The sequence below is a fragment of the Dipodomys merriami genome, unplaced genomic scaffold (genome assembly GCF_024711535.1).
Source record: "Dipodomys merriami isolate MVZ:Mamm:240054 unplaced genomic scaffold, mDipMer1.0.p SCAF_14, whole genome shotgun sequence".
NCBI classification, from domain to species: domain Eukaryota; kingdom Metazoa; phylum Chordata; class Mammalia; order Rodentia; family Heteromyidae; genus Dipodomys; species Dipodomys merriami.
Window position 1 is genome coordinate 4,158,154 of NW_027202715.1, and position 12,852 is coordinate 4,171,005.

General features: G+C 37.1%; 1 protein-coding gene across 7 annotated transcripts in view; it reads left to right on the forward strand.

Moving 5' to 3' along the window:
• The window catches only part of Kat6b (lysine acetyltransferase 6B), a 172,826-nt gene that overhangs the window by 116,139 nt on the left and 43,835 nt on the right, over positions 1–12,852 (forward strand). For 5 of the 7 annotated variants that reach the window (XM_070020641.1, XM_070020640.1, XM_070020638.1 and 2 more), the window contains 4 exons: positions 5,516–5,631; positions 5,860–5,941; positions 8,627–8,759; positions 11,351–12,282. In XM_070020641.1, coding sequence (XP_069876742.1) covers positions 5,516–5,631; positions 5,860–5,941; positions 8,627–8,759; positions 11,351–12,282 — 1,263 coding nt within the window. The remainder of the gene's footprint in view (positions 1–5,515; positions 5,632–5,859; positions 5,942–8,626; positions 8,760–11,350; positions 12,283–12,852) is intronic. The other 2 variants (XM_070020643.1, XM_070020644.1) reach the window with 2 other exon arrangements.

The window sequence follows — 12,852 nt, forward strand, 5'->3', positions numbered from 1 at the left end:
AAAGAGATGAAAGAGTATCAGCTCATCCTTGGGAGTCTTGGAGTCAGTCCTAAGTTCATCTGTATGTTAACCCTGAAAGGCAGGGGGCGGGGCATTCCCAGAGGGAACTGGTAAGGTACAGAATGGATATAATAAAAGAACACTAGTGTTTTAAGGTCATTGTACAGGAATGCCCCAGGGAGTGATTGGTTAGTCATCCAGTTCCACATTGACTGGACATATTAAATCTAAAATTGAGAAGGAGGCCCTTGACCAGAAAGAACCCAGAGAGTAATAAATATGGATGGGAGGAAAAAGCCCCATCCTCCAGTAGCCCAAAGCAGGATTGACCATTCAAATGATGACAGGAAGCAGAATTCTTGCCTGTCATTTCACTAAAATTGCCCTATGTTAGATTTTTTTTCATGTTGTAACTAAATACCCAAATAAACAATTGAGGAAAGATTTCAGTGTGTGGTCTCTGCCATCATTAGCTTGGGACTGAGGTGAGGTTTCGAGAGTGTGTGGAAAGGAGGTGGTTCACTTCACAGCAAGTGGAAAGCAGAACTGGATGAAGTAATGAGAGACCGAGTAACCTTCAATGGCATGGTCCCAGTGCCTGCTTCCTCCTCCCAGGCCCCTACAAAACCACCTCCTGAAATAACGCTACCAGCTGGGCACTCAGCATTCAACATAATAACCTGTGGGGGACACTTACTGTTCAAACTATAACATGTGCTTTTCAGGCTTAACAGTGTGACCTCCAAGTAGAAAATTTAAATGGTCTCTATTAAAATTTAATGAGCACCTGTCTGTCCTCTTTGTCACCCACAACCTTGTTGAGAAATAGTCTCTTCAGCTTCTTTGATGCCATATTCTGGCACTTTCCTCTATATCTTTTAACTTCATGTCTTCTCTCTAATATTTTCTCTCAAAATATTTTTTAAAGACTTCTGTCTTTGGCCTTGTGTTTCTTACTTTGCCTTATATGCAAATATCTACAAATTCACTTGTCTACTTCATAGACACCTCAAAATTATTATCCAGGAGAGATCAGCAGACTTGATTCCCACCTTCCATAAAACAAAACAAAATAAAACAACCACCAAAAAAAAAAAATACTACAGTAGTTAACAACAAATTGGATTTCCTGTTTCCTATTGGCCACTCACTCCTCTCTCCTGTTCTCTCATACGAAGGAATTCCCTAGCATATTTTGATTATATATACACACACATGTGCATGTCTCTTAAATTTATCCACACTTTCCAGTAGCCTGACTCAGCTCTGTTATTATAATCTAAATCTAATCCTTACCCCCCCCCACCTCTGTTTTTTCATCATATAGCCCAAGTTACCCTTTGAAATTTTAAATCTGATCACAGAATTTTTCTTGGCTACCAATCACTCTTGGGGAGGAGGAGGGGGAGGGAATCCAAATTATTTAATATAACCTTGAAAATCATTCTGCATTAGATCCTTAAGTCTCACATCCTTCATAGTCTACACATTAATTATATTGAATGTACTGTATTCTATACACATGTCACCTTTGCTCAGCTTTTCTGGTCCCATCTCTCCCCATTCATGCTTTGGTCAAGGAGGCATTCTTTTACCCTACTGCTAAGTTCTTTCTCCTTTATCCCTAAACCACTCTGTCATCAGGTATTGTGCTTATTTAAGTTTAAATTTTGGGGGGAGTTGAACCCAGGGCTTGTGTATGTTATGTAGATGCCATACCCCTGAGCAGAATCCCTAGTCATTGGTTGGGACAAGTCTCAAATTTATGACCCTCTTGGCTCTGCCTCCTGAGTACTAATAGTGTATGTGTATGTCATTGTACCTGGTGTGAATGCTAATTCTGGTTAATGCCCATCTTTCCTGCTACACCACATGATCTCATAGGATGGGAACTATGTTTATTTTCTTCTTTTCTGCTTTCCAGTACTTATTAAATAATGGGTGGTCAAATAGGGTTTTCTGTTGTTGAAGTAACAAATTGCTACACATTTAGTGATTTAAGACAAGTATACACACATGTATTATCTTAACAGCTAGCTCTAGGATAAAACCCAATATAGGCCTAACCAGATGACAATCATGATGTCTGCAGGTTCCTTTCTGGAGCCTCTAGGAGAGGATCCATGTCCTTGCACATTTGAATTGTTAATAAGATTCAGTTTCTTTGTTTTTAGTATTGAGATCCCTCTTTTCCATTCCCTACTTTCAAAGGCCACTCCCAATGCCTTCGTTTGTGGCTTCTTCCATCTGTAAAGCCTGCAGTGGCAAGTAGATACCTTTGCATGCTTCCTCTTTTTTGTTTTTTTGTTTTTTTGTTTTTTCCGGTTGGCCCTGGGGCTTGAACTCTGGGCTTGGATTCTATCCCTGTGCTCTTCAGCTCAAGGTGAGCGCTCTACCACTGGAGCCACAGCACTACTTCCGGTTTTCTAGTGGTTTATTGGAGATAAGAGTCTCATGGTCTTTTCTGCCCAGGTTGGCTTTGAACCATGATCCTCAGATCTCAGCCTCCTGCGTAACTAGGATTACAGGCGTGAGCCACCGGCTCCTGGCTTTCATGCTTCCTCTTATATCCTCTCCCCATTTCTCAACTAACCTGGCCAAAAAAAAGGTTCTCTCAGATAACTTAGGATAAATTCTCCACCTCCAGATCTGTGCCCTTAGTCATCTTTGCATTTGTAATGCTCCTTTTGTCACAAAAGCAATATATACATGCCATGGGAATTAGGATGTAGACATCTTTGTGTACATAGAATCCTTGTTTTCTCTCACATACTTCATCCAAAAATCATTTCTACTGTTTTTTTTTGTTGTTCTGTTGGTACTTAAACAGTATTGTTTTATTTTACTATATAAAACCATTCTAAGGGAGATATTCTTTTGTGTTTGTATAAGGATGAAAACTGTGTGAATGCATAATATGGTTCTCAGATAGACAAATTGCAAACTGCAATGGTAAAACTAACTCCAGAAAGACAAAACCCACCATAAATTGTGTCAGCAGAGAACAAGAATTTTTAAAATTGTTAAATTTATGGAATGGCTAAACAGGAAGTCAAAAGTTATAAGAAGTGAAAAGTTATAATATCAATACTGTTCCTTTTCATTATTCTATTACTATCCTGTTACTTTCCATCTTCCTCTTGTGTAGTAATAAAGCAAGAATCAGTTACAGTCTTTAGTGTTACTTTAAAAGTTAGCTGTGAGAAAATAAAATGGAAATGTTTCTTCATCCCTCAGTGTCCTAGAAATTAGAGCTGGAAGGGATCTATGACCAATTCTCTTGAGCTAAATCAAGGTAAGATTTCTGCCTAAAGGAAAGTTAGGCTGAAGATTTTGGAATTTGATAGGGTAATTTAAAAAGTAGTAGTTTGAGATAATATTACTTAAAAAGAGAGGAAAGGCATAAAGAGGAAGAATATTTGCTCTTGATTGAAAATGGCTGAAAATCCATTAACTTTCAAAATGTATAATTATTTGAAAAAAAAGTCTTCCATAGGATATCTGTGGAAATAAGTAGTAAGTTGTAATATGATGTGAATTACCTTAGTTACTGAATATTAAGCTACAAAGTACAAAGCAGATTTTAATGTAGAGAAAAATGTAGTGTGTGAAATTGAGGTCATATGTGCCAGTGATGTATGGCTTACAGGAAGTAATAAAAAAGGAGAGAGTAAATGGTATATTTTTGAGCTGATGGGATCCATTTTAGGGTGGAATTTAAATTGCCTTCTTTAAAAGTTAAGTTCTTAGCTCCCTCACTATTTAAGCCCTCTTTATCCCCTCCCCCTTCAAAGTATGCTATGCAAGGCAACATGCAGGCTATCTTTGCCAATCCTGAGCATGGAGAAGTGATTGATATCATTTTTGTGTATTGATTGGTAAACCTTTTTCTGTTGTTTATTTGAATTAGAGAAGTCCTTGTCTAAGAATAGTGTGAGAGGTTAAATGCACAGGCCTGGGTGTTTCTCCTGCTTGAGGTCATAATCCTCTGACAGCATTTTATTTTCTCAACATCTTAAATACAGATGTTTGGAGCAAAAAAGAAAAAAAAAAAACCCTTCAAACTACAGGCCTTTTTTTTTAAGTGGTAGTATCGATGATTGATTTTGAATGTTTTTACTTCAAAAAGCCCAATCTCCTGGTGGGTGGAATTTTATGAAGCACCTGTTAAGCTTTAGGGAGGAGGACCTTTTGGCAGCAACCCAAAGTACATATTAAACAATAAGGCTGCCAAAGTCAGGAAATTATAAAACAGTTTTGAAATTGCAGAATCTGCTTTTTTTATTATTATTATTATTACCCCTCAGGTTTCCTTTGCAGCTTGGTTATAAGTTCTTTCACATGGGATTTACTAATGTTCTTACTATTTAAAGACCAGATTTAAAAAAAAAAAAAAAAAAAAAGACCAACCTAAAATAAAGTTTGGAGATTTCTTCAGAGTTGTGGGACCAAAAAATAAAAAACTACCCAAAACACTAGATTTGAAATTCAGCTGCCTTGTAGAGCCTGGGCTTGTGCTCTCCATACTTGGGGGAAGGAAGAGCCAGCCTCCAGGAATTGCCTGTCAGGGTCTCTGGTTGCCACCAGAAGTAGGCAATAAGGCTAGGTGTATGGAGAAGCTCATTCATTGCTCAGGATAGTGGAGGAAATTTGCTAAGAATGTGCTTCCTGGCTTGTTCCATTTAGTCTGAATCTTATCTTGTTAACACTCTCAGATTTACTGCTTCTTCTACTTTAAGAACTTAAAAAATCAGTAAACAAAAGGCAAGATGGTAATGTAATATTCTTCATCTGTCCCGACAAGGGAGCATTCTTTGTGTTCTATTGAGTTTATTTATGCATTTATTTGCTTGTTTTGGCAAATGTAATTATGCTATGGTGAGTAGCCTAAGTTTTGGGTTATTTTGTTTGTTTTTGTTTTTATTTTGAGACATAGACTTGATAGGAAGTCAGGTTGGCCTTGAGTTCACCATCTTCCAATCTTGGCCCCCTGGGTGCTGGGATTGCAGGTATGTACCAACCATGTCCACTCATCCCCAGTGTTGAGTTGTATGATTACATCACACACAGAGAGCAGGAGTTGTTTGAATTTTGCACCTCATCCTAGTTTAGTGTTACAAACCAAGAGCTGTGGGTAGATAGTGCCGATTAAGGTGGCAAGTACAGGAGTTTTTACAGAAGGTGGAGCAATGAGGACACCAACTGGAGCACACGGTGTTCTTGGTTAAGAACTTGAGAATGACGGTTGAAATTGGTATATATTTCCCAATTTTTTAAGGGAAAGAACTTTTTTACTATCATTCTGTTAAATACAGTAAGAGAAGGCAAAGGGAAAGAAAGGCAGAAAGGAAAATCTGTAATTTTAGATTCTTTTATCTTTGTATTGTTTTTATGCCTCCTTGATTGGCATTAGTGACTGACTAGTAAATTTAGATTCTAAGAGGCTTTTTTTGTTTTTTGTTTTTTAATGAAGGCAACATTCCCATAAAGCAATGTGTTCTTTTTTTTCTTGTAGGACATCCATCCTGTTTGAAGTTTTGTCCTGAGCTAACAACAAACGTGAAGGCCTTAAGGTGGCAGTGCATTGAATGCAAGACATGCAGTGCGTGTAGAATCCAGGGCAAAAATGCGGTAGGTATGGCTCTTCTTAGCCCAGTGCCAGGTAAACTAAGCTGCAGTGTTAAGATTTTCTTTTTGTAGAATGTTACCATTTGCCTTTAAAAAGCCTAAGTATTTGTCACATCAAACCACAGCTGTGAAGTTGATACTTCTTCATTTTATTTTATTATTGTTAATCTGGAAACTTAGGGGGTGTTTTACAGTTGGTCTCAGTCTGTATTGTTCTCTACTGTATTACAGGATAATATGCTTTTTTGTGACTCTTGTGATAGAGGATTCCATATGGAGTGCTGTGACCCACCACTTTCCAGAATGCCAAAAGGTGAACCTTTAACCCATATTTAAAATGTATCTAATTACTGTCTTATTACATAATAGCCTTGTCTTGATAGCTGACAGTTCAGAAACATACAGGTTCCTTAATCCTGTTTTTATCCCTCCCACCTTCCATGTCCTTGCAGTTCCTAGATAGAGGAGTAGCAAAGCATTTATTTGGGGGTAATTTATATATAAGACTGACTCACATGTAGGGATGAAAAAGTCTGTCCTTGCCCCATACCACTCCACTATTAGCATAAATTTGGATTATGTGGGTCAAAAGTTTTGAATACACTCCATATTTTTTAGTGTAGGATTTTAAAGGTAATGAATTTTTTTCAAAAGTTGGCTAATAATGAATTCAGAGTCCCCATGGTAGGAAACCATTACCATTTTCTAGCAATTAATTGCTATTTTGAATATGGGTGTCTGAACCATCTTGCATTTAGTGAAATAGGTATTTTCTTCTGTTTATTGTGAAAATCAGCCTAATTCAGTCATTTCTTCCTTCAGTTTTGTAATATTGTAAACATTTAAAACTAACTTTCCCTTTTTATTCTAAACTATATAGACTTACCATGTGGTAGGTATGGAAAATACAGAAAGAAAATAAATAGAAAAATCATTTGAAATTCCTTCCTTGCCTCCACACACCCTTTAAAAAGGAATGGAACATTCCATGAATGTTTTTGTAACCTTATTTCCCCTCTCAATAATAGACTGCAAGCATTGCCACATCATTAAATGTTCTCTTGCATGCAGTTTTTAATGAGTTCTATAGACCCTGTAGTATAAAGCAGGGGTTACAAACTTGGTAACGGTGGGCCACAGGTGTGCTTTGTTGGTACAGTATTTTAAAAATTTTTGAATTTGAGTTCTCTAGGTGGGCAAGCAGGCTTTAATTTGCCACAGTCTCACTACTCCCTATTATCATTATGTGAATGCTGCCTTTAAGGAATTTGATTTTGTACCCTTGTGTATAAATAAACTATAATTGGTTTAATTAACCATTACATTATGGTGGATATTTTATATATTGCCAGGTTTTTGTCCCCCATCAACAATTATTTTCTTAAGCCAAATCCCTAGGCAAAGAATTGTCAGATCAAAGACCATATATATATATATATATATATATATATATATATATATATATATATATATATATATATATATATATAAAAGACTGTCTTAATTTTTAGACCAACCACAGTGTATGAGAATACCTATTTACCTATATTGTGACCAGTAACAGCCATTTACTGTGTTCATTGATTCTGAGATACTTTTTAAAAGTTTCACACCTTTAAAATACGCATCTTCTATTAAATGTTATCCTAGATTTGGTAAAAATAGTCATTATTTTGAAATTCAATCAGCTTGTTAATAGAAAAAAAGATGCTTGATAGTACTTTTCTTTTAGTAGTAAGATCAGACATTCTAGTGTTTGATCATTGGCTATTTATATATCATTTATAAAATACCTGATTTAATCCACTAACTTTTTAAAATTACGTTTCTCATCATTTTCTTCAGAATGTGTATAATCTTTTTATTTTTTTTTGATGTAGCCAAGTACATGTAACTTCATGTTTTTAAATATTAGTCAAGATCGTAGAAATATTTATATATTTTTTCTGATAAAGTTGTCTTTTAATTCTTTTCTATTGTCTCAGTTTCTTATGTCAGATTATTCTTGTAATTCCAGAATATTATAAATTTTAATTTAATTTATTATTATTATTTTTTTTTTTTTTGGTTGGTTGTGGGGCTTGAACTCTGGGCTTGGGCACTGTCCCTCAGCTCTTCAGCTCAAGGCGACCACTCGACCACTTGAGCTACAGCGCCACTTCTGGTTTTATGGTGGTTTATTGGAGATAGGAATGTCACGGTCTTTCCTGCCTCGGATGGCTTTGAATTGTGATCCTCAGATCTCAGCCTCCTGACTAGCTAGGATTACAGGTGTGAGCCACCAGTGCCCGGCTTTATACATTTTAATTTTAAAATGACAATCATTTCAGTATTGCACATCTCCAGAGAATAGTGATGAAACAAATATTTTGTCCTACATGTTCCAAAAATTGCTTTGAAAATGTCTACCCTAAATAAAAAGATAGGAGGATGTTTTCCATGTGTGTTTATATGGTGGTAGGAATATTCCACATTAGAAATAGCTATAGGGAAGGGTTCTAGATGGGGACAGCCTTTACATTCAACATCTTGACTCTGGGAACATTGACCTTTAGTGATATCTTCTTGAGGACTTTTTTTTATAGTTTTTTGGGTAGGGCTTGTGCGTGCGTGCGTGTGTGCGTGTGTGTGTGTGTGTGTGTGTGTGTGCACACTCATGTACTAGTCCTGTGGCTTGAACTCAGGCTTGGATGCTGTCCTTTAGCTTCTTTTGCTCAAAGCTATAGCTCTACCACTTGAACTAGAACTCCACTTTCAGCTTTTTTGGTAGTGTAGTGGAGATTAAGAGTCTCAGATTTTCTTGGCTGAGCTGGCTTTGAACCATGATCCTCAGATCTCAATTTCCTTAGTAGCTAGGATTACAGGGGTGAGCCACCAGTACTCTACCATTTTCCAGAGTAAAGTTCTGCAAATAGGTATCCTTGTGCAGCTGCAGTTTATATTTAACATCTTCTAAATGAAACATTAAAGTATTTTTCTCATATATATTTTAATTTAGGGATGTGGATTTGCCAAGTCTGCAGACCAAAGAAAAAGGGAAGAAAACTACTTCATGAGAAAGCTGCACAAATAAAACGACGTTATGCAAAACCCATTGGACGACCGAAAAATAAATTAAAGCAACGATTGTTGTAGGTTGAGATCCTATCAAAAGAAATCTTTTATGTTGGGTTTAAAATGGAAGTAACAACAGCTCCTTAGATTCCATTAGACTTTTAACATCATTTTTCCAAACGCAAGGAATGAAGAATATTTCTTCTTTTGAATAAACTGTAGAATTTTTTTTGAAAAATTGCTTTTACTTACAATTGGCATTTTGGGGTTTTCTCTTGGTAGTAGTTGTGATACTGAGTGACATTTTTTTCAAGCAACAGGATGGAAGCAGAATGTAAGACTTGGAAAGAATCGTTCATCCTACTTTATTACTGGCTGAGTATTAGAAGATCTCAATTACGTAAATATTTTCATAGGCATTTTAAAATGAGACGAATTTGTCCATACATTTCTATAGTGAATCTTCTTGATACAGATAACATTTTGGAAAATACCTCTCTTTTCCAATGCTCATAGTATTACCACTTTTCCAAAATAGTAATGTCTGAGAAACCTGCAGATGAGTTAGGGCCATTTGCAAAGTGTACATGTATACAGACACACAGAAAGCCATATATTTATAGTGGCCTGCAAATCTTCTGTGATAGTTTTTTTTATCTATGCTGTAGATATATAAATGCCACTGACACCCATTTAGCAGGAGTTAGTTGGAAAAGTTTAAAGATAAAAAATTAAATTGCTATATTTTTACCTTTATAGAGTATACAAAGGTATTTAGAAATCAATCAGCTTCTATCAGTTCTGTCATTCGATTGACACGTTCTCTCTTTACGCTTAGTGAAAGAGGCATTGTGCTTTAGAAATGAATAGTTTTTCACCCTCCTTGCACACTATGGAGTCTTACTTACTTATTCTTTTCCCCAAGTTGTATCTGAAGTAGTTAGTTCAGCTGTTCTCAGAAAAGTAGTGTCCTCCTCTACTTTATATCCCAAAGGAGAAAGAGGAAATGCAGGTTCCTTTCTTGACTTTTCTGTGAAACTTAAATGTTAATTTCTTGAGATAAGCATAAAACATTTATGCATAGGATTTTTCATATTAGTATCATTTGAAGTAGAAATTAGGTATTTTTACATTCATCCTATATAAGCATTGTTCTTAAATTGAGACTATATCCGCAGAACCCAATTAAAAAAAAAAAAAAGAAGTACAATATAAACTTTCTAAGAAAGGCCACAGCTGAAAATTGCATCTGGCACCAATCCTAATTTTTTGTTTGTCTAACATTGTCCTTTGAACTTAGGAATTTTTAAGACAGTCTAGGGAGTTTTCTCTTTTGCATGCTTTCTAAGCATATTATCCTTTCTAGACAATGGATTCCAGATACAGTTTGAATGTAGCATTCTGATACAAAATTTTAGCCTAGATGAGATATTTGATGTGTCTTCTGGTGACACTAGGGATCCATGTTCAGGGATCCAGTTGTCATCTGGCAGATCGATTTCCTAGCAGTTTAACCACCTCAAATGAGCTTCAAAGAAGCTGGTTCATTAAAGCTTGTATTGGAGATAACCACTAAAATGTGTTCTTCTATTTGTGATTACTTAAGATATTTAAAAGGTTCAATACCATATCATTTTCAGGCTTCCATTTCTCCATATTAGTCTTCAGCTAAACTGATGATTTTGAAAGTGCATTCTTGGGTCCCAGCATTGTCATAATTCACATGCCCATGTTTCTATTGTATAAAATTCTACTGCAGTGTAGAAAGCTTCCCTCCCACTGGTCTGAGGTGCAGACCAGCAGCTGTAATTCATGCAGGCAGCTATGTAAGTGGAGTGACCTCCAGAACAATCCAGAGGCAAATATCAGTCAGAACCTTGGGCAAGAGTCTGATGCCAGGTGTCTGATAATGACTATGGTAAATGTGCTGCTTCTTCACCAGACTTTCCATGTCATGTCTGACCCGCTGTAGCTTTTCTTTAATCATTTCTTCAGTTTTTTGCTATTGTTGTCCTTTTTTTAGCAGTATTTGATGCTGTAATTAATTGTCTTCTCTCCTGAAAGAGCATTATAGGCTATCTTGTCAGTCTAAGCATAAGTTGTTCAGAAGAAGGAGTATCTTTTTAAGTACAAATTTATAGACATACCCAAATATTACTTATATAAATTCCACATTGAGTTCAAAATTTCTTTTAATTAGAATTTAGATAAGCTTAGTCTTTAGCTTCTGGATAACACATATGACTTACTTCCTCTAAAACTTAAAAAAAGACATTTCAGGAATTCATAATTACTTGTGACAACACAGGGAATAGCTGACTTTTCTTGAACTATAATGAAAGTATTGAGTGTTCTTATTAGTCTCTCCAAAATGTTCCTTCCTTATACTGCCCTCAGGTTCACATGGATTCTTCTAGAAGGTTGGATGGTCCCTGGGAGTATCATGACATGCAAATATAGTTGCTGTTAGCTTTTTCAGCTAAGAAACATCTAGGTGGTGGCACAAATACACATACACGTGCACACACATACACAGTTCTTCAAATGACAATTCAGTTTCTGAAGTTTAAGCACATTGACTATGCATATAGTTGCGATAAATTTGTTTTTAGATACCTTTATAATTCTATTATTAAATGCTGATACTATTCTCTAAATTTTTGCCTAGGTCTGTAACCAGTGATGAAGGATCCATGAATGCATTCACAGGAAGGGGGTCACCTGGTAGGGGTCAAAAGACTAAAGTCTGTACCACACCTTCATCTGGTCATGCTGCATCTGGGAAGGACTCAAGCAGCAGATTGGCTGTTACAGACCCCACTCGGCCTGGTGCCACCACCAAAATCACCACCACCTCCACCTACATTTCTGCCTCTACACTTAAAGTTAACAAGAAAACCAAAGGGCTCATTGATGGCCTTACTAAGTTTTTTACACCATCACCTGATGGTCGCAGATCACGAGGGGAAATAATAGACTTTTCCAAGCACTATCGTCCAAGGAAAAAGGTCTCTCAGAAACAGTCATGCACTTCTCATGTGTTGGCTACAGGTACCACACAAAAGCTAAAACCTCCACCTTCTTCACTTCCACCCCCCGCCCCTGTCTCTGGTCAGAGCCCCAATTCGCAAAAATCCAGCACTTCCACTTCTTCTACCTCTCCCCAGAGTTCTTCCAGCCAGTCCAGTGTGCCCTCCTTTAGCGGTCTCACTAATAACAGCCAGCTGAAGGCACTCTTTGATGGACTTTCTCATATTTATACCACTCAGGGACAGTCTCGAAAAAAGGGACACCCAAGTTATGCACCACCCAAGCGTATGCGTCGTAAAACTGAATTCTCTTCTACGGCAAAATCTAAAGCCCATTTCTTTGGAAAAAGAGATATTAGAAGTAGGTTTCTTTCTCACTCCTCCTCCTCTAGCTGGGGGATGGCTAGAGGACGTATTTTTAAAGCAATTGCTCACTTCAAGCGAACAACTTTTCTTAAAAAGCACAGGATGCTAGGCAGATTAAAATATAAAGTGACCCCTCAGATGGGGACCCCCTCACCAGGGAAGGGGAGCTTGACAGACGGAAGGATTAAACCTGATCAGGATGATGGTAAGCAAAAGGTCAAAGCTCCAACCAAACCTGCGCCCCGTCCCTTTCTCCCCAACCCCCCAAATCAATCAATCAATCAATTCCTATTTGTCACATAGGTTCTAGCTATTTCTCTTGTTCTCACTTCACTTTCATACAGAAGCAATGAAACTGACCTTTTCCTAATGCTGACTAAACCTCTAAAATGTTTTTCTAACTAATACTCTCCCACCTTTTACTATTTATTTCCATTCGTAGTAACACTAGGACCCCCAGATGCCTTCATAGTGTTGCTTATGGCTTTGTAGTCCCGCATGAGTAGCCACTGTCATGCTTCTGCCACGTTCTCGCCCATGCTGCCTCTTCGGCCACAGTGCCTTTTGGTGTGTGCTGTTAGTGCTTTCAACAGGGGTATTACAGCTCTTCATCTCCCTCTGCTCCATTGCTCTCCCATGACAAAGTTCATCTTGCTTCTGTCTCAACAAAGCCTGATCTGTGATTCTGTGAAGTGTGTGTTGGATTTGTGTGTATCTGTGTGTGTATCCACCTTAGGGAGGAAACTAATTTCATTGAACAAATTGGCCTATTACA